We start from the raw sequence: 21687 nt of genomic DNA, 5'->3' as shown, positions 1-21687 counted from the left end.
GTTCATGCAAAGGAACAATATCCTTCATTGAAACCCAAAAACCTTGAAAATGTCCAACATGCTAATTTCAAAAATGAGACCAATGTTGCCCATTTTAATGCTTTGGCTTTTTGAAATTCCCCATTGTTAAATTGGGATTGCACCCATTCCAGGTGGCAAAACACAGTTATGTCTGATAATGTTGAGGGCTGTTTTTCTGCAGTTGCATTTGTCTTGATGATAGAAAATGGTCACAATGTAAACCAGGTCTAATAACATCGAAAATTTAGAGTAAGATTACTTAGTGTGGAAACAGGCCCTTCGGCCCAACAAGTCCGCACAGACCCGCCGAAGTGCAACCCACCCAGACCCATTCCCCTGCATTTACCCCTTCACCTAACGCTACAGGCAATTTAGCATGGCCAATTTATCTAACCTACACATTTTTGGAGTGTGGCAGGAAACCGGAGCACCTGGAGGAAACCCACACAGACATGGAGAATGCAAACTCCACACAGTCAGTCGCCTGAGGCAGGAATTGAACCTGGGTCTCAGCAGTGCTAACCACTGTGCCACCGTGTTGCGTGGCTATGACATGACTGTAATCCAACCAAAATTACCTTTCAGTATCTGCCAGTTGGTCTAGTTCAAAAGTTGTCAATTCACCTGGGTAACCTCAATGTTCTCACCAAATGAAATACATAGCCCCTAGGTTTAAATCTAAATGATGCACATTAAATGACAGTACGTGTGGAATGATGAAGAAAGATGTTCAAATTTGATGATCCTTCACTGTATTATCTTTGATCACAGAAGGACGTTTTGAGGAGGAAAACCACTTGCCTACTTTGTTTCTGACTATTTTTACTACTTCCTCACCATATTTGAATACAAATTCAGTGGTTTGCTTTCGGTTTGGCAAAAGGAAATTTATTTTCCACACTCATCATTTTTCACTTTTTAAAAAAAAACTGAATAGCTTAATCAATCTGCATGCTGACTGTTTGAAAAATAGCTGTTACTGATCAAAGGATTGACTTTGGATTTGATCCACTTGAATTCACTGGACTCGTTCCTTTAAGTTAACAACCTTAAATTTTTGTTCTGCAACTGTGAAATAATTTATTTATAGCTGAGCTGAACAGTTGAAACTTTTCTACTTAACGCTTAAGAAAGCTAACTCATTTAAATAGTAGCTTTTACACCTTGCAATGTTTGTTCTGTATCTAGCGTCAGATTGCAGAGTGACTGTAAAGCTTTGATGTTGCATGTTTTACATATGTTTACCTTCACGTGTGTAATCTTGTCAGAACTTATTTTCAAAATTGGTCTTGAAAATATTTTTTCCTTTTTTTTCCCTTAGAATCAGTTTATGGCTTTGCAACAAAAGCATGAATTGCGTATCACTGAACTGGAATTACTGCTACAGAGTTTGTCCAGCAGATCAGAGGTGTGGTAATATCACTATGCATCTGCGAGTTTAATTTTTATTATAACTTATAACGATAAAGTAGTGACTTGTCATTAGAAAGTCTCAAATAGATGGGGTTGGTGCACAGAACTATTAGAATTTATGAAAATGTGAAATTCAGCTGATATTACTCTGAGGCAGCACAAAACAAAATCTGAATTAGGCGACCAGATAAATAGCAAATAGAGTTTTAAATATTACTAAAGCACTTGGGTTCATTCTGGTGGTTCACGATGTCAAAACCTCTTATGTTCCATAATGCAGTGCTGCAGCAGCTTAATTGTGGTTTGATGCACTTTGGTTATTTTCAGCTCCATAAACAGTTAAGTACCTAGCCAACAATTTGTTGCAATCCAGACAAGTTGATTAGTTCCAAGCCACAGTTTGCACTGGTTGCTGTCTCTACAATGGTGACAGCATGGATGCAAGGTTTAACCAAATGAGTGTGTCTTGGGGAGCAAAGTAATCAATCCCAGTTCTCATTTATAATTGAAGATTTCTTTAGTAACCTAGTCATGGCTTGGCTAGACTTGGCAGTGATGTGTTGATCAGATTATTAATAAATGCAGAACGTTGAGTTTCACCTGCAAGTCAGGACTTGAACAAGGCACAGTACCCATCAAAAGTAAATCATTCAGAGGAGGGGGCTCAAAATTTGAGGCGGTTCACTTACACAGTTATTAGTTTAACTATGTAGTTAATCTGCAAGGTGATACCATTTTTGTATTTCGTGATCTATGGTCATTTAGGTGAATGAAATATGTTGTAAAGTGAGAAGTTAAACTAATGAATGAGATACCAACTACTGGCTGAGGATAGCAGACTATAAGTTTGCAATATAGATGTGTTTTCCTCCTGACATGGGAAATATGAGACTTTTTTTTATCTGTCAAACAGACTACTGAGGTGCTAGCAGAGTAGGCATGCTATCAAAGGGAACTGGCTGTAAATGCTTGTTAAAACGATTACTTGGTGCACTGCTTGCTACGCAGTGACAATTGTTAGGTCTGTAGTGGCTTATGACTTGTAAAAGATGATTTATTACTTGCACTACATTGCTTGAGGAAGTTTGTTTCTGGCAATAATTTGTTTAGTTTTCAAAAACCATGTTCATTGAGTTATTGAGAGCTGCTTGCTTGTGTTTTTAAACTGATGGCACAGGTTACTGAACTTGGGTGCCCTTAGTGTTTAAATGCTTTACTAAAGTAAACTTGTTTTATTTTGTCATTTATACTGCAGCATGAGGCATGTTCTGCATGCATTTGAGAGAGAATGGATGTATACAAGCATTCTTTTGGTGGGAAAAAAAATCAAATAACTGTGGATGCTGGAAATCAAGTGAAAACAAATTGTTGTTCTGAAGAAGGGTCGCTGGACCCAAAATCTATCTTTCTCTTCACAAATGCTACCAGATCTGTTGAATTTTGCAAACAATTTGTTTTTGTTGCATTACTTTGAGTCTGTTTAGATGAACATCTTCATCCTGAGGGCTAGGTTTGAGCAAAGGAAGAGAATCTGAAAACTCTTCAAGTAATTATCATAAATGATATGCAGTGTTATGTACTTGATTATTTATGTTAACATTATGGTGGAGCTACAATGAACAAAGTCTAAAAGGCATGTTACTTGCCAATTAAGTGTGTATGAACAGGGGTAAGAATTGTACATTTGATCAGTGCACAAGATTAAAGCTGATTGAAATTATGGTGTTCAGTTACCGGTAATAAAGCCACATAGGGTATAATTATCACTATAATTTCCTATAATGTGATACTTTTTAACTGTTTGAGCACAGTGGTATTTTAGCTTGTCCACACCCCTGTTCAAACTCAATCTGAGCTGCAACTGTCAAACAAGTTCTTTTGTTGTGGGTTTCATGAAATCAGCAAAAAGGGATTTTAGGCACAGAAATAAAATGCAGCTTTGAAATTTAACAGAGCTCTCTTGTTACCCAAGTAACATAAGATTGTCAAGTATAGATATGTATTGTATGTTGGGCTTTGGTTTTTTTCCCTCTGTATGCTTAAATGATTTGAAATACATTTTACTCTTTGAAAACAAAACACTATTTTGCAAAAGTAATTATTTCCTATAGGAGCAGGAGTGGCTATTTTGCCTGTCCAGTTTGCTCTACAATTCCACAACATAATTACTGATTTGATTTTGACCTTAGTTTGTTCTTTGTTCCTACCACATAGCTGCTTGTGCTTGAAAAACCTGCCTACTCTGGTATTGAATATATTTAGTGGCTCAGACTCTGGATCATAATGGGGTAGAAATTTCCAAAGATTTGTAACCCTAAGAATTTTTTCCATGTATCCATCTTAAATAGATGGCCACTTATTGTCAGACTATGTACCTTTGCTTCTCATCAAGGGAAATCAAAGACTACTTTCTCTTTGTATCTACCGTTAGAATCTAGAATAAGGTCACCACTTTCTAAACTCCAATGGATATCTGCCTGACCTGTTCAGTCTTAAGCCTGCTTCATTACAGGAGTCAATTAAACTGCTTCCATTGCAAATCTCCTTGGAAAAAAAGACCAAATCAATCAGTCCATGTGTATTCTTGGAAACCATTGCTGACTCAATGACGTTTTTGAAAACTATAGCCCCAACATTTTATTTCTTTCGTAGGAGTGTCCTGACTTGAATATGCCTTTTACCCCAATATCTTTGTTACCTCCTAGCTTCAATGTAATTTTTAATTACCGATGCAGAAATTATAGGTAATTTTGTTCTGGTTTGGAGCCAGTGGGCCATTGAAATGAAGTGCTTATTCTAATCATTGGCCCATTTGTTTAACATTTGGCTACTCCAAAGGTTATCTCTTGCTTTCTGTCTCTTCTGCCCTCATTCCACAATTCCCATATGCCAAATAAAATTCATTAATTGTTTTGCAAACTTCTTTGTATTCTAGTGACTCAACTTTGACAATCTGGTGACATCTTATGTGCACTCTAATTGCTTGCTTCACATCTTGGTGAAGCATTACCAAACAACAATATTATTGTTATGCATGTTAGAAAGCTTGTATGTTTGGCTTTGCCGTCTGCTATGATCATGATTTAAACAACATGTCATCAGATTTCACTGTAATTATTCAGGCTGGTGCAGCAGGTTTGTTATAAGATGCTGAAATGTAAGCTTGCTTGTACATCAAAGCCCTGAATAGTGGTTTCATGTAGCTTCAGTTGTAGCTGAAATTGGCAGCTGTGCTTCTGTAATTTGCCAGGTGGAGAATGTAAGCTTGGCCATATGTGATTGAAAAGCTTATGCCATCTAAGTGTGTGAAGCAAGCTATGATTGTACTTGTGTGTGTGAGATAGTAGCTCACATGCCTGACCTGCCTTAAACAATCTGTTACTTAGTGGAGTTTACAGAAAATGATTTTTCAATAATGCTTGTGTAACAATGATAATAATTGGTTAGAATGAATCATTATATGAAGTGTTGCACAGGAAGAGAGGTGTACTAGTTCTCTCAAAGCCATTGCATTTGTCCCATCACCCAGCAATTTTGCTGAATTCCCTTTTGAAAGGGCTTTTGAAATAATTCCACCGCCGTTTCAGGCATGAATTCTTGATGACCATAATCAACTTCTGTTTTAAAAAATAACCCCACCTCTTGCATCTGTTTTGTCCATGAGCTTAAATCTCTCCTGGTTTTTCTGCTTCTTACACTGGAGTCAGAAAATAAGGAGAAACTGTCACAATCATAATTTTGAATCTTTCTAAAATCCCCAAATGATCTCTGATCAAAACATGAATAAACTAAATTCTTCTGCCTTCTCTATCTAACTGAAGTCCCTTGTGACTGTGACCAAGCCAAGAAGTTTGCAACTTCCTCAATCCTAGTTTTAGGAATATTGTGTCTGAATACATTTAACAAGTTTGTCTCTACTTTGAAGGTAAATTGCTTTGTTTATATATTTATGAAAGCAAATGATCTGTTACGGATAATATTCATGACTGAAAGCAGTGTCAAAATAATGTTTTTCTCTCCATAGGAAGTTTACAAAGAGGTTGAATCTGCCAAGTCGAAGTCTGAGAGGTATGATACACCATTTTGTTCATGCTTTTTGTGAAGTTCATTAATTCCTCATTGGTGTTGACTTTTAATTTTTTTCTTCCCTAAGCAATGAAAATGAACAGTACCGGCACCTTATGGCTGAACTCCAGAGACTTGATATAGAATTGTCCACAGTCAAATCAGAATTGTCAAGCATGCAGGAGCTAAAGACATCTTGTGCAAAAATTGATGGGTTACAAGGAAATGTAGGCATAATTTTTTGTTCATTGTGAAAATATTGTTGTGATTTGTAGGACAATCTGTTCAAAATTGGTTGATTACTTTGTCTGGTTACTAGCACAATCAAACCAGCAATTTATTTCCTTTTTTGCTTTTTCAGGTTGACAGTCAAGTCAGAGAATTGGTCAACTTGCTGATTTTTGGAAGCAAGCAAACTTCACTCTCCTCTTTCAAGGACTGGCTGTCCTCTCAGTTTGCCAGCCAAACTGAGCTCCAGATCCTATTAAAAGATTTGGAAATGAAAATCCTGAAAAATCTCACTCAACATTGGATTGAAACAAAAAAACTGCCAGATGCGCAGGTAGCTGCATGTGCAGTCACTAATGCTGGGTTAAGTGGCATTTCAGAGGAGGTAAGTTCACTTGAAGTTGTTGCTCCAGTATGTATTTCCTACACATTACTCTCCTTGTATTGTGTCCCTGCTCTATTAAATGCCATTATCGTCAGAGTTGAAGTAACATTGCATGAGCATTCCCATTATGTTTTCCTTCCATGCATTCTTCCAAGGTCCTTGTGCTGCAGCAACTTGTTGAACTGGAAGTCAATGCTGCAAATGGCATTGGTGCACCAATTGACACGCACGGACCCTTAGACTGACTTACAATGCATGGTATTTGATCTGTGGCGATTGAGGTGATCCAAGCCAGTATTTATCTTCCTGATCAATGCAACAGAACTGTCTCTGCAGAAGCACGTTTTTAGTGCAATTCTGTTTGCTGACATCATCATGCCATGCACATGGGCATACGCAAGATGAATATTGAATACTTTGGAATCGTGGTTTGATGGTCTCTCAATTGTTGCTGAGCTATCATATTTTATGCAGAATAAAGTTCTTAAAACTGTGCTTGTGCTATAACAAATTGTTGAGGAATTTATATTCCTGTGGTATGTAATGACATTGTGCTTAGAACCTTTTGACTGCTCGTGGAAGAGTTTCCCTCCAGACTTAGTGGTGATATGCTGGAGAGAGAAGATGCACTTGTCTCGTTTGAATTTCTTACTCTTATTAGTAGTCATTATTAATATGTCATAAGCAAGTATGGCTTCATAAGTCTATAAATATGTTACTTTTGTTTTCTTTGTCCCTGGTTACTTGCGATGCAGCAAGTGCATGTCATTGTGAATAATGCTTTGAAATTGTACAATGAAGATAAAACTGGAATGGTGGATTTTGCTTTGGAATCTGGAGGTAAGTAACTACAGCATTACTTCAGGGTATGTGGGGGGAGGATTGAACATGAAAATGCACATTTATGTGAACAAACGTGTATTTTAAAGCATTAAATACTATGAAGAAGCAAGAGTGGGACCTGTGAAAAGTCAGATGTAAGAAATATGTGAATTTCAATTTGTGTTTAAAAGCTGGTGTGTTTGAGTTTTTTTAAAAATGGTGCCCTTTAAGTTTCTGCAATGGAAACTTATTTTCTGATTGGAGGAAATTTTTAATATGTTTCATCTACATTGTGTTCTTGCTGAACATTTTAGAGTCAGATGTACAGCACAGAAGCAGACCCTTTGTCCAACCTGTCCATGCCGACCAGATATCCCAACCTATTGTAGTCACGTTTGCCAGTGTTTGGGCCTTACCCCTCTAAACCCTTCCTATACATATACCCATCCAGATGCCTTTTAAATGTTGTAATTGTAATTGTACCAGTCTCCACCACTTCCTCTGGCATCTCATTCCATACACTGACCACCCTCTGCATGAAAAAGTTGCCCCTTAGGTCCCTTTTATATCTTTTCCCTCGCTCCCTAAACATGTAGTTCTGGACTTCCCCCATCCCAGGGTAAAATGAAGCTTGATACAATGATCTGGCTGCTATTAGAAACCATCTTTGATAGTTTCGTTACTCAAGGGATATTGCTATTTATTTACTATGTTTGTGATGTACCATGAAGGACTCTACTGCTTAACCGCTCCCACCTTCTGAGGAATCGTGACTATCTGGTTAAATCACCAGTGGTCTCTAATGAGACAGCAGCCTTATGGTCTGATAGGGCAATGGCGAGTTTACCATTACAATCTCTAATAAACTTTTAATTTGCAGACTTACTCTTCAAGCATGTGGATTAGAAAGTTGCAAATCTATTATCGTTGATAACAAAATGGTTTCTGGGAAACTCATCAAATTTCTATATCTGACTGACTGGCAAGTTATGTACGTTTTGTATCGATCTTGAGCAGCGCAATTAAATAATAGTTCCCACAGTTTCATGAAGTATCAAGGCAGGAAGCTGCTTAGTAATTCCAACCTCTAGCTTTTCAGGTCCGACAAATGGAACTTCCGAGTTAAATTCAGTCCCAAATTAAGCATCTGTACTGAAATATTTCTTTATTAAAATCTGTGCAGTTCATATTTCTGGACTTGTACGCACTTGCTTACAATAAACTATTAATTCAATATTCAAGATTCTGAGTAATGATGAAAGTGAAGTCACATGGTGTGCAGGGTATTCTAAACTAGGTGGATAAAGAACTGGTTGAGCAACAGAAGGCGGTAGTAGTTGAAGGGAGTTTCTCGAAATGGAGAAACGTGACCATTGGTGTTCCGCAGGGGTCAATGTTGGGGCCACGGTTTGTAATATACATAAATGATCTGGAAGAGGGCACTGTTGGTATGATCAGCAAGTTTGCAGATGACACGAAGATTGGTAGAGTAGCAGTAAGCATAAGGGACTGTTAAAGAATACAGGAGGATATAGATGGACTGGAGAGTTGGGTGGAAAAGTGGCAGATGGATTTCAATCCAGGCGAATGTGAGGTGATGCATTTAGGCAAGACTAATACTAGAGCGAATTATACAATGAATGGAAGAGCCTTGGGAAAAGTTGATGCGCAGAGAGATCTGAGAGTGCTGGTCCATTGTACCTTGAAGGTTGCTGCACAGCTGAATAAAGTGGTCAAGAAGGCATATAGTATGCTTACCTTCATTGGATGGAGTATTAAGTATAAAAGCTACAAGTCATGTTAACATTGTAGAAGGACATTGGTTTGGCCGCATTTGGAATACTGTGTACAGTTTTGGTTGCCACATTACCAGAAGGAAGTGGACGCTTTGGAGAGAGTGCAGAGAATGTTTACGAGAATGTTGCCGAGTATGGAAGGTGCTATCTATGAAGAGAGGTTGAGTGGGTTAGGTTTATTTTCATTAGAAAAAAAGGAAATTGAGGGGGGACCTGACTGAGGTTTACAAAATCATGAAGAGTATAGACAGGGTAGATAGAGACCAGCTTTTTCCCAGGGTGACGGATTCAATAACGAGAGGGCACGCTTTTCAGGTGAGGGGTGGAAAGTTTTTAAGGGGGATACACGACAAGTAATTTAGAGGATGGTGGCCGTCTGGACGCGTTACCAGCAGAGGTGGTAGAGGCAGGTATGGTAGATTAATTTAAGATGCGTCTGGACAGATGCATGAGAAGGTGGAAAGCAGAGGGATACAGATGCTTAGGAATTGACTGACAGGTTCAGATAGTACATTTGGATTGGCTCTGGCTTGGAGGCCCGAAGGGCCTTTTTCCTGGGCTGTAAATTTTCTTTGCTCTTTGAGTAGCATGATTTCAACCGACAAAGTGCACAAAGAATTGATCACTTTCTGATGGAAAGAACTAACAATATAAAGCATTTCATGACAGAATATCGCTCAATAAATATTTGAGTACAAACTTTTAATTTGGAAATGATGCTAGTAAATCAAAACATTTGTGACCCAACTCCTTAAAACTTGCTTTGACTGTGCCATGATTTAAAATTAGCTAAGACTTGAGTAGTTCTTTATGGCTTGAGATTTTAAGTAATTTAATCAGCAATTTTCTGGCAAGGTGACATTTTGGCAAAAGAAATTGATGCATCACTTTTAACTTTGACTCAAATTTCATTCAATCTGCACAACCATACCAACTTACAAGGAAAACAAATGATTTGTCATCAGTTGTAACGCGATCATTTTAGTAATTTAACCTGTGCAGAGGAAGAGACATGAACATTTGGATGACTCCAGATTGCATATATAAAATTTCTTAATCTATTTTGGAGAAGTGTTGATCATAAATAGTCACAACAATGACACGTTATGAATGTTACAGGTATTTCCTGTACTGCTGTTGAACAGGTCTTATTGCCACATGACATCTGTGCAGCAGGTGCCATTTTCCTAAATCGTGTATTCGTTTCTCTTTAAAATTTGGATATTTTCAATAGGGACACGACAATAGAAAAGGTTATGAATAGAATAGAATCCTTAGTGTGGAAACAGATCCTTCGGCCCAACAAGTCCACACTGATCCTCTGAAGAGTAATCCATCCAAACCCATACCCTTACCCTATATTTACCCCTAACTAATGCACCTAACTACACATCCTGAACACTATGGGCAACTTCAAATGGCCAGTCAACCTAACCTGCACATCTTTGGATTGTGGGAGGAAGCCAGAGCACCCGGAGGAAACCCACATAGACACGGAGAATGTGTAAACTCCATGCAATCACCCAAGATTGGAATTGAACCCGGGTCCCTGATGCTGTGAGGCAGCAACGCTAACCACTGAGCTATGGGTTGCCTTAGTGAGTTCAGCAAGAAATAGAAAGGAGTTGCAAATAAATGCAGTCTAAATATATTCAACCTGAATGAAAAGTCTGTTTTAGAACATTAGGGATATTACTGGGGAAAGGGTTGATTGAGGATAATTAAATCCTTTGAAGGATTTGGGAATGGAAACCATTTCTGGAATTGATGTTTTCAATGGCATAGTTGAGTGGGACCCAACAGAAGCATTCTAGTTTGAAACAATAGAGAAGGGGTGTTTTGAGAGAATTGATCTAATGCATAATGTCAAAAGCTATTTATGGTGACGCTGGTAAGGGGGCAGTGGGTGATGCACCTTGGTCTCAGGATTTTTTGTATGAGCTAATCAAACTGTTTTTAGAGCAGGTTGTGGAATTGTTATGGTTGACTTATTGAGATAGAAATTCATCTCAACAAGCATAATTTAAAATGTTCCACATGGACGGTGGTCAGGTTGTCTATAATCTGAAATCATGGTTGCTCAGGCAGATTAGGAAAGATTCACGTGATCACCATTTACTGGCTTGAATAGCATTAGTGGTTGAGCCAATCACTTCTAATCTGGCTGTCTGTAAATAGAATGTAGATTTCAGTCACTTGACCTTTGATGTCCTATAAGACAAGTTCAAAGGTAAATTCCCCCAGGAAGATGTTAGTGCATTAATAATGTCTCTGCACTAATAACCGAAGGACATGACTTCAAATGCCATCATGGCAGCTGGTGGTATTTAAATTTAATTAATAAAATCTGGAATTTAAAGCTGGATTCCAGTAGTGACCATGAAACAAATCATCAGTTATCATCCTTTAGTTCATTTCCTTTTTGGAAAGGAAATTTGCTGACCTTACCTGATCTGGGCTCCATGTGTTTCCAGACCCACACCAACTTGGTTGACTCTCAATTCCCTTTTGAGGTGACCCAGGAAGTGACTTAGTCCAAAGGTAAGTAGGATGGGCAAGAACTATCACCCCTGCCAGCGACCCTCACATCCCATAAAAGAATAAGTGAGTTGAAAGACTGATTGCTAGAATGGCATATGTTAAGTTCAATGTGGAGAAATGTAAAGTGAATAATTATGGTAGGAAGAACCTAAACAATGAAATAGGGTACAATTGTAAAGGAACTGCAAGTGTACAGGAACCAGAGTGTATCTGTGTCCAAGTTATTGAAAATGTCAGGACAGGTTGTGTGTGCAAATAATAAAGTTTAAAGAGTTTGATTAATTATGTAAGGTACAAGAGGTTATGTTAAATTTGTATAATCCTCAAATGGATTATTTTATCCAGTTGTGGGTGCACTTCAGGAAACATTTTTGAAGCGTTATAGTAAGTGCAAATAAGATTCATGAGTGGTTCCATGAATGAGGAATGTTTGTTAGGAAATTTGGAGTATTGGGAGAAGAAAAGGCAGAGGAAATTTGATAGAAGGATTAACGATCTTTATAGGACTGGACAGAATGGATCAGGAGGAACTGTTCCCACTCATGAAAAGATTGGAAGAGCATAGATTAAAAGCAATGTGAGGGAAAATCTTTTTCACGCAACATGTTCTGGAATTTGCCACTGGAAACTGTGGTTGAGGCAAGATCACTTGAGGCATTCAAAAGGGAATTTCTGTTGTCTGAAAATGAACAGTATAAGGATTATGGGGAGAAGATGGGAATGCTGCTCATCAGTTGCTCATTTGGCAACTGGTGCTGAAACAAGGGGGCAAACAGCTATCTCCTACAGTAATACAATTCTGTGATTTCAGCCCTTGCTTCTCCCCAGGCACATCTTGTTGTTAATCTCAACATCCATTGTCCTGTTTCACTCTGATCTGACTTTCTAATAATGTTGCCCGTTTCCACCTGTTGCTGAAAAAGTACATGTTTATTGTTTCTATTCAGAGGTCTCCGCAACTTTACCTACAGTAAGCTCTGCTCATCTGAAACTCAGTTCCACGAGACAGGATTCTAAATGTTTCAGGCTACTTTCAATTAGTGCTGGCAGGTTGAATGTGATGACCTAGCAGATGGCTATCTTGGTTGTCCTATTTGATATCTTTGGTGTTCTTGGGCAAAAAATTGTCAGAATGGATTAAACTTTGTGTGCTGTTGGATTCTCCACTGAGTACTTCATCTGCCTTCTCTTTCCAGGTGGTAGCATCTTGAGCACTCGTTGTTCTGAAACCTACGAAACTGCAACAGCTGTGATGAGTCTCTTTGGAATTCCACTTTGGTATTTCTCGCAATCTCCCAGAGTGGTAATTCAGGTTGGTAGATCCTGTTGAGGTGAACAGTTCTGGTGACCTTGAATGGAAAGCTGTATAATTGCATTGGGTCAGAAGGGAGTTGGAAAATTCAGTGAGATAGTTTTATGTGGAAGTGCAGACACCTTCCACTAAGGCCAAATATTCTATTTGTGTGTTCAGAGTTGTACGAACTAATAGAAGCTTGAAGAATTGCACCAGCAGGTTCATGAAAAGCTTATTCCCAGTTGTTGTTAGAATGATGAATTTCAAATAATGTTGTTGATGTTGCTGATGATCTTGCTTAGTGCATTCCCTGCACAATGTAAGCTGTGTGTGCCTGTAAGTTTTTTCCACCCTATGATCCTTGTTATGATCTGCCTGTACTAATAAACAAAGCTTTTTACTGTTATTAGGTACATGTGACAATAAATAAATAAAAAAAAAACCAAATCACTCAAAAGCTTTCTTCACTGGTAAAATTCTTCCAAGTGAACTCGTATCTCAACTCAGGAACACACGAAAATTTCTCTTCTCGTGAAATGCTTTTCAAAGCGGTTTTGAAAGAATGAAAATCCATCATCCTCATGGAGTTATAATGCTGTGCCATGTTCATCTTGCATAGGTTTATTTTTAAGGAGTGTAATTTCTCCATGCCTTTCAAAATACAAAAAAAATTCTCATTAAAACAAAACCATTCCAGCTTTTAATTTCCAATGCCTGTCTGTATTGGATCGAGTAGAACCGCAAGTTCTTAGAAAGGAGAACTTGAACTGTAAGCAAATTTATCACATCACAAACGTTTCTGTTCTGAAGAACAGTATCATTTAAAAAGAAACTTGGAACACAAAACTATTCAGCCCAATTGATCACAAATTAAGTCCTTTTTTGTTTGTATTGAGGTTCATATCCAATTCAGAAGAGTTTACTCCTAAGTTAGTTGTATTAAACACATAATGATGCATTTATTTACTCAACTCTTTTTAAAATTTTGGTTGAAGCTCCATCATTGTTTGGTAATTGAAAAGGTGGCTTTTTAAGCCTGTTTTCAGATGGAAACCCATTACCCATGATAGGAAGCAAATTTTGAGTAGACCAGCAGCGGAACTAAGCTCAATCTACAATTTCAACATATTGAAAAAAGGTGTTCGTTCTGGGGTTAATTGCTTGCCATTCATAGTATTACATTGAACCCTGTACATAAAGTGGGCTATTTGCCAAGCTGTTTCAAATCAGTATCTGCTGCATAAGAGAAACTTCCCATCAGCCGTCTTCCACAGACAAGACTTAAATATTCATCCTTAAAAGTCTGCTTGAAATTTTGACTGAAGCAGGAGTAAATCATGGCACCTTCAACCACCTTTGTTCTGATTTTTTTCCCTTCTGTCCGAAATGATTGATATCTTTCGCCTATGTTTTGCTTTCGGATTTGAGGGAAATAATCTACTCTGTCAAGCCCTTAAAATCTTGTGTTTCAGAGGTCACCCGTCATTCTTCCTCAGTCTACTGTTATAGGACAGTTGTTCTGTGGAAGGAGTCGGAGATGTTGCAAATACACACCCAAAGAATCTTGGCTTTATTTGCTAGTCTGATGTTTGATTACTACTTTTACACAGAATCTGTTATTTTATTAATATTATTATTGATCACCAAACCACCCATTGACTCTGTTGACTTCTTCCCCCTGGTGGCAGAATCTGCCTTGTTGCTTTTATTTTCTTTTCTGCCTGACTTTGAAGCAATTTTGTTTTTACATGCAAGCTCTACAGGATAACTGGGTCTTTCAAAAAAGATGGGTTTGAAAATATTATCGTAATATATATTTAAAAAACATACGGAAAACTTAGCTGAATAATAACCTGGCGTGTGTACGTGAGCACGTGATTCAGGTTTGTTAAGTTTGCTAAATTGTTGGTTTTGTTTTTCTGTGATGCCAAGAGTGTAGGTTCAATGTCTGCACTGGCTGAGGTCCTGTTTTCTGAATCTCCCCCTCACTTGAGGTGTGATAACCCTCTGGTTAAGCTCACCAGTGGACTAGAGCTAAAGCAGCCCTGTGTCCCTGTGGGACTGTGGTTACATTCCTTTTATTACACCACAATAAAGGAACTAATGAGCATGTGTGCTTGATCACCCTCACTTGCTCGCTATTTTAAGCTGGTGCCTTTTGATTTTATGTTCAGATGTTGAATTTCTTATCTACATTTGTTGCTTGCTCTGTCTCATGCAAGCTCAGGTTGGTAGCATTCAGTCCTCGGAGTTATAAGTCCCAAAATCAAGACTGACACTTGAATACGTGTGCAGTACATATCTCATAGCATATTAAACCAAGACCATCAGCTTGGTCCTGTGGCAGGATTTTGAATAAGTTAACCCTAGTGTCCTGGCCAATTTTTAATCCCTTGATCAGGATCATTAAAAGCATTTATTTGATCATTTATCATCACATTACTATCTGTGGGAGTTTGCATTGTGAAACTGTCTGATGCATTTCCTATATAGAAACAGTGACTACTAGACCACGTGACTTCTGGTGGTTTTCAAATGTAACAAAAGCAAATTATTTGTTTCAATTCTCAGTTCAAGTCTACTTAAGTTGGGGTGAAAACAACTGGAATTAAGCATCTGATGACCAATCACCTGGTTCGCAGGCTCTTTTCCTAAAGGAATATTCATCATCCTTGTCTGGATTCATGTGACCCCAGACCCACAACAATGTGGTTGATTCTTAACTGCCCTCTGGCAATGAGATTCAGGCAATACCTCTATCATGAATGAATTATAAGAAAATTCACCTTGCATCTTGGCCATAGTTCTCAAATTGCAGCACAGCAATCCCAAGTGTTTTTACTTCAGCCATCTAGATGTACTCCCAATTGTATCAATCACCAATTAATGCTTCATTATTCATTGGCAAAGATTTGAGGCTTCACTGTTTGCAAAAAAATTCTGAAATTTCTGTTTTTGCCCCATACTGCAAAAGTAAAGTTATGACAATTCAGTTTAAGTACTTGTTGCTCAAGACAATATCTGAAACTGTGCCATGTTCCCAAATTTCCTTTGGTAATGCAGGTATGAGAGTGACTATTAAATAGTGTGCAGTGACTCTTATCTTTTTAAATACGTGGCTAGCCTCTGTTAGATGTTAAGTCTGAACATTATGATCTCTTTTGTGTTTAGTGCTCTGAAATGGCTGGCTTGCATAGGTATTTTGTGAAGTGATCTGCTTGCAATTCTTAAATTTTTCCCTTTCTGTCCCAATTTTTTCCCCACTTTACCTTTCTCCATTCAAGGTTTCGACTTGGAGCAATTCCACTGGTGTAAACAGCGTTCTAGTTGAGTGGCCATTCAGTTCTGAATCTCAGCAGAGACTACCAATAGCCTATTTGAATAGTAATTGTAGTCCAGTCTGGCTCAGGCCTATGATGGCCCAAGATAAATAACTCTTTCCAGCTGGGGTAGTTGCATAGCAATTGAAAGTAGAATTTTTAGCCAGGCTATCACCACCTGGGCAATGAGCCCATTTGTACAGTTTTTACAACCATCCCAGCCGAGACCGTCTGACTTGATACAGACCGGGAAAGTCACCCCTCTGTGTCTCATTATCACACACACAATGGTTAACCTCCTGAGCAATCTGAACAGCAGCTATCTCCATTCATAGATGCTACAGGAGTGGAATATTTGTTGAGGCAGAAGGAACATTGTACGATGTATTCCCAGACTCTGTGTAACCAGATTCTTCAGTCTACCATTCCCAAATAAAACTGAGTTTAAAAAATGAGTTACTGAGGTAGTCAATTTTATGTCCTGTATCTCCCTTGAATAGTTCAGATTATGACTAGTTAAAATATTCTGGTATTAAAAACAAGCAAAACCTCTGTCCAAAAGTTATCAGTTTGACAGAGGTTTGACTTGCTGAGATTTTTGCACGAGTAAAGGGAAAAGCAAGTAGGTGGCACTGAATTATTCCTCTAAGGAACATTGTGCACTCATCCATTGAATGACCATTTACTATGTTATAACTATTCTAAGAATCCATGAGGTGATGTGACCAGATATTGTGAAATCTGTGATTTGAGTGTCAAAACTTTGGATCTGAAAGTGGAAAATTCAGAAATTCTTCATCTTAAAATTGCTATAGTTTAAGAAATATTGTGATGTTATTATAATGTTTCTTATTCTTTTTCTGTTACAGCCAGATGTTTACCCTGGAAATTGCTGGGCATTCAAAGGATCCCAAGGATATCTGGTTATTCGCCTTTCTGTGGAGATTTATCCTTCAGCTTTCACCTTGGAGCATGTACCAAAGTCTCTCTCTCCAGCAGGCAATATCAGCAGTGCGCCAAAGGACTTTGGTGTTTATGTAAGTGTCAGCAGCAGACTGTTGGAGAATAAAGGGATGGACAGTGATGCTCAGCTGAAGTGAGCTGATCTCATTCGCCATGTCCATTCATGAAATGAGAAAAATTAGGTTTACAATTGGGGAGATACGCAAGTCTTTTGGGGACGTGTGTACCTACTGTTAGAGCTTTGTGGCTTTTTTGCTGACTGCTTCCACACCATTGAAAAGCAATACCTTTATTGAAAGTGAGAATGTAAAAAAAAACTGCATGTTGGTATTCTGAGATAAATAATGTTAGAAATGCTCATCTGGCAGTATGTGTAGACATGGAAACTGCTGCTGAAGTTAGCTCTACACAGACTTTCTCTGCATTTATAAAACCTTTTTAAGAAAAGAAATCACATTTAAAAATAAACTGAATAATAACATTTTAAGAGGTTTTTGATAAATTTTCAATAACAATGACTTGCATCTTCCTTTCAGGGTCTTGATGATGAGTACCAAGAAGAAGGCACCAATTTTGGCAAGTACACATACGACCAAGAAGGAGAAGCAATACAGACTTTCCACGTCAGGGTAATTTAGTTTCAAATTAATATTTGTCAGTTTAGTTATTTTAAACTTTTCTGGACATATTTTAGATTGTTCTAATACAGTTTTGCTGATTTATTTTATATTCAATTTATAGTTTATTCCAGTTTTTTTCTGAAAACTGTAGAATGTATATACAGGTTATTTGGAATGTTATCAATCCCACCCATAAACTGATAAACTGATAGTAACAGTATTAGTTGTAAAATTAAGTTAAATGATTTTGATCCGTTAATTCATCAGCTCATTTGGGGTCTAAGCTCTGCAATTTCTTCTTCTAAACTGTTCCTTTTGGTCACCTGTCCTGAGAGTTCATTTTATTTGCTTCTGTGAAATAGCCTGAAATAGCCTTCATGACATTCAAGGTTCTGTATAAATACAAGTTAATTCATGAGTGACATGATTCAAGGTAATACTATCAGATAATCATTAGTCTTTTGAGTATGTAATTGTTCCTCTCTTTGTGCTCTACCCTTCTCTATCCAAACTTTAGAATGAAAGCTTGAAAAGCTACCAAATAGTCGAACTCCGGATATTCTCCAACTGGGGTCACCCAGAGTACACTTGTCTCTATCGGTTCAGAGTGCACGGCAACCCGAGAAAACAATGAATCATGGACTGTACTAATATTGTAAAAAGTTGTAAATACTGGAAGAACTGGGACTAATTCTGGACACTGGAATTTGTTCTTCGATTGTGGCATGAATAACGTACTGCTGAATCACCTATCGGATGCTTTAAGAACACTGCCTACTGATTGGTTAATGGCTTCCTCGTGTTTTTAGAAAACCTTTTGTCTTGTTTTTATTTTGGTAAATGGCTCGTATTTGCTTTGCGCAACAGGAACACTGAATGCCTTTCCACTTGGAAAAATGGAAAGAAATTGATGTACAGACTATTTTATTGGACATTTGATAATGTTTATTTGTATATTGCACAACAGTCCTCATTTGTAAAGAGAATACTTCGGAATATAAACTATATTAACCAATATAATCCATATATTTAAATATTAACATTAGACCTGTGGCCTATGTAGAAAGACTTCGAATATGAAATGCAATCGTATATTTCAAACTATGATATAAAACAAAACAAGGCATATTTCCTCCTGTAAAGCAAAATTAGGGATTTTGGGAAGGGACTTTGTGAATAACTATTTATTTTTCAAGAGTAACATAGGACTTTGTGCAATGTATTTTTGTAAATTCTTCACACTGTCTTGAAGTGTTTTTATTTCCTTGGCTGTCGCTGAATTGGACAACGCTATTCAGATGTTTAAATAAAGAATTTAATTTTTTTTGAGGCTGGATGTAATTAGACGTAATAAAGGGTAAACTTTCTTTTGTGTATCATTAGTAATTGAATGCAAGTTTGCAATATTTAGAGCATCTTAAATATTTCTGTGTAAATTGGGATCCAATTTTAGGGTAAACCGCTTGAGTTATGATCTGAAATGCACTGCTTGAAAAGTTAGCGGAAGCAGATTTAATAACTTGGAAAAGGAGCAAACTTGCAGGCCTCCAAGGAGAGAGGAGGGATTGTGGAACTATTTAGCTTTTTTAATTGGAGATACAGGCACCATGAACTAAATGACAACCTCCTGTATCAAACTACAGTTGAGCGAGCTTCTGATTTGTCATGCCCAAGAGTTTGAAGACTCAGAACAGAAAATTTTGTACAGAAATTCACTATTTCTTGCTATCTGTTGCAGTTGGCATTGCCTTCAATAAAATCTGGTAGGATTCATTTGCAGTCAGGTAGAATGAAGTAATGGTCTATGGTTATGTAGCACGAATGGGAACGGATACAAAAAGAATGAATGAATAAATGTTTATTGGGGAATAATTCCTAGCTTGTCTTAAATGGGAACTGTTTTTCATACCTTGGGATGATGTGCCTTAAGTTGTATATTTGAATATGATGACCAAAGTATCTATCTGTTGTCTTTCATAACTGGTAAGATATCCACTGCTTAAAGCACACTGAAAGCGTCAGTTCAGGTTGTGTCACAGCAGTGGTGACACTGCAGTCAAAACCTTGAGTTATGCTGGCTTTTACAACAGTATCAGCCATATTTTTGAGAAAGTTAATAACCACCTCATACAGCACTATTCAATTCCAGTCTAATGTCATGGGTGCTAGCAGTCACCTCATGCTCCATCCATGTGGCTGTTCTTTGTGGAGTGATTAGAGAAACTGGAATTGTTGCTCTTCAGAGAGAAGTTGAGGGGAGATTTGTTTGTGAGGGGTTTTGACCAGTGAATTGTTTGTGCTAGTAGAATAGTGAGTAACCAAAGGCCAGAGATCAAAGATTGGTGAAAATATCTAGACAGGGCATTTGTTCAACAGTTTGATCTGAATGAAAAGGCATGAATATGATGTAATATGAAAGGCTAGGCAAGTAGATTTGTTGGTGTTCGAGAATGATTGGGCATGTCGGAGAGAAATGTTGCGTCACTGACTAAGAATGGGGGTAGAAAGTTGAGACTAATTAGCTCTTTGAAGAGAAGGCACGCTGTGGGTAAATGGCCTCCAATGCTGTAAAATCTTAAACAAATGGGAATAAGGATAAGTACTACAGCAGAAATGGGATAACTTGCATAGTTTAGGATGTTGGTACCATCTTTGTGATTTACAACAGGTCATGCATTTAATCTCAAACTTCAAAGGAACACTTCAATGGGTTTAAACTTAGCTCAATGCTAAAACCAGCTAGATGGATAAACAGCTATATTAGCATTTGTACAATCCTATGTTCCTGAAACATGACTTCTGAAATTTAATTTTCATAGCAACTCCTGTAAGGAAATTGCTTCATTAAAATGCACATCTCCAATTACTACAGACTTCACTGAGACCTTATTAAAGAATTGAGGTGAAAGTTTTGACTTTAATTGTGTATTTAAGTGTCAACATTAAAAACTTTACTGTCCATTTTATTGTTAGACTTATAGATACTTGACTGTTGAGGTATAATTTCAACAAACATGAGCCCTTGTAAAAGGTTTGTTCAAGATTATGCACAGTACCAAATATGCTGTCTACATTCTAGCTGGTCAGATTCAAAAGCCATTTGAAAAGGCTGGCAAAACTTAAGGTTTGGAGGTCAGATGACTTGCGTGCCAAGTCATGTAGCACAAGCAGAGTGGTGAAAGGAATTGGGCACTTTTTTTTTCTGGACTTTTGCTGGCTCTTTTGATGTAATGGTGAAGAGTTGGTACTCCCACTTCAGATGAACTGAATTTGCTAACTTGACAAACCTTTTCTATAAGATCTGCAACATAATTGTAAAATCTTCCTGGAAGGGAGAATCACTACATACATCCCAAGTCTTGCTTTCAAGTGAGGGACAAAGCATTTATGGATTCCCTATTTTGGAATGCACCATGTTCCTCTTGTTTCTATCTTAGGGATATGCCCCACAAATCAGCAAGTCTTTGTTCATTCAGGTATCTATCCAATCCTCTGGTCAGAACAGTTTTTATTATGAGCATTTAGCAAGAAACAATGCATGGCCTATTACTGAGAGGGAGAGGTATGAGTTGATGAGCAGATGTTTCTCCAATTTCAATTCTTGGTGCAACTGAGGTCAGTTGTCTATGCAGTCGGGGAAAGTTGACAGAGCCCAAGTGATTCAGGGGCTTTTTGGATGATATGCCTTAAGAAACACGGTGCAATTATATGTCCAGTTAACAGAATTCTTTTTTTTTTTAAAAGAAATCTTTATTGAACTAGCTGTTGTGATCTTGAGTTCCTTTTGTAATAATGGTTATTGTTTGTCAAGATTCAGAGATGCCACTGTTGGACTGGGGTGTACAAAAATTTAAAAATCTCACAACACCAGGTTATAGTCCAACAAGTTTATTTGGAAGCACTAGCTTTCGCTATACTCCAACCACCTGATGAAGGAGCAGCACTCCTAAAGCTAGTGTTTCCAAATAAACCTGTTGGACTATAACCTAGTGGTGTGTGATTTTTAACATTGTTTGTCAAAGTCAGCCTGGAGTGTAATATATATACTGCCATCTATTGGAGTGGGAGCATATCTCCCTCAGTGATGAACAACTTAAAATACCTTGTAAATTTCAACTTGCTCCTTTAGAAACTGCAGGAGGTGAAGAATTGCAGAAAAATAGCTACTATTCATGGATGAGCCTTTGGTCAAGCTAAATTGCAGTGCATTATGTTGAAA

The 21687-nt window shown here is 37.7% G+C and overlaps 1 protein-coding gene across 3 annotated transcripts in view; it reads left to right on the top strand.

Annotated features, from left to right (window-relative positions):
• LOC132825370 (SUN domain-containing protein 1-like) overlaps positions 1-18835 on the top strand; it is a 65361-nt gene extending 46526 nt beyond the window's left edge. For all 3 annotated transcript variants that reach the window (XM_060840558.1, XM_060840557.1, XM_060840559.1), the window contains 9 exons: positions 1343-1429; positions 5459-5502; positions 5588-5726; positions 5861-6112; positions 6868-6952; positions 12468-12583; positions 16755-16922; positions 17385-17477; positions 17986-18835. In XM_060840558.1, the coding sequence (XP_060696541.1) occupies positions 1343-1429; positions 5459-5502; positions 5588-5726; positions 5861-6112; positions 6868-6952; positions 12468-12583; positions 16755-16922; positions 17385-17477; positions 17986-18102 (1101 nt within the window). In that variant the 3' untranslated portion in view covers positions 18103-18835. The remainder of the gene's footprint in view (positions 1-1342; positions 1430-5458; positions 5503-5587; positions 5727-5860; positions 6113-6867; positions 6953-12467; positions 12584-16754; positions 16923-17384; positions 17478-17985) is intronic.
• Positions 18836-21687: the final 2852 nt, after the last annotated feature.

This window comes from Hemiscyllium ocellatum, chromosome 20, assembly GCF_020745735.1.
Source record: "Hemiscyllium ocellatum isolate sHemOce1 chromosome 20, sHemOce1.pat.X.cur, whole genome shotgun sequence".
NCBI lineage: Eukaryota > Metazoa > Chordata > Chondrichthyes > Orectolobiformes > Hemiscylliidae > Hemiscyllium > Hemiscyllium ocellatum.
Note: the sequence above shows the minus strand (reverse complement) of the source record. Positions and strands in the feature narration are given on the sequence as shown.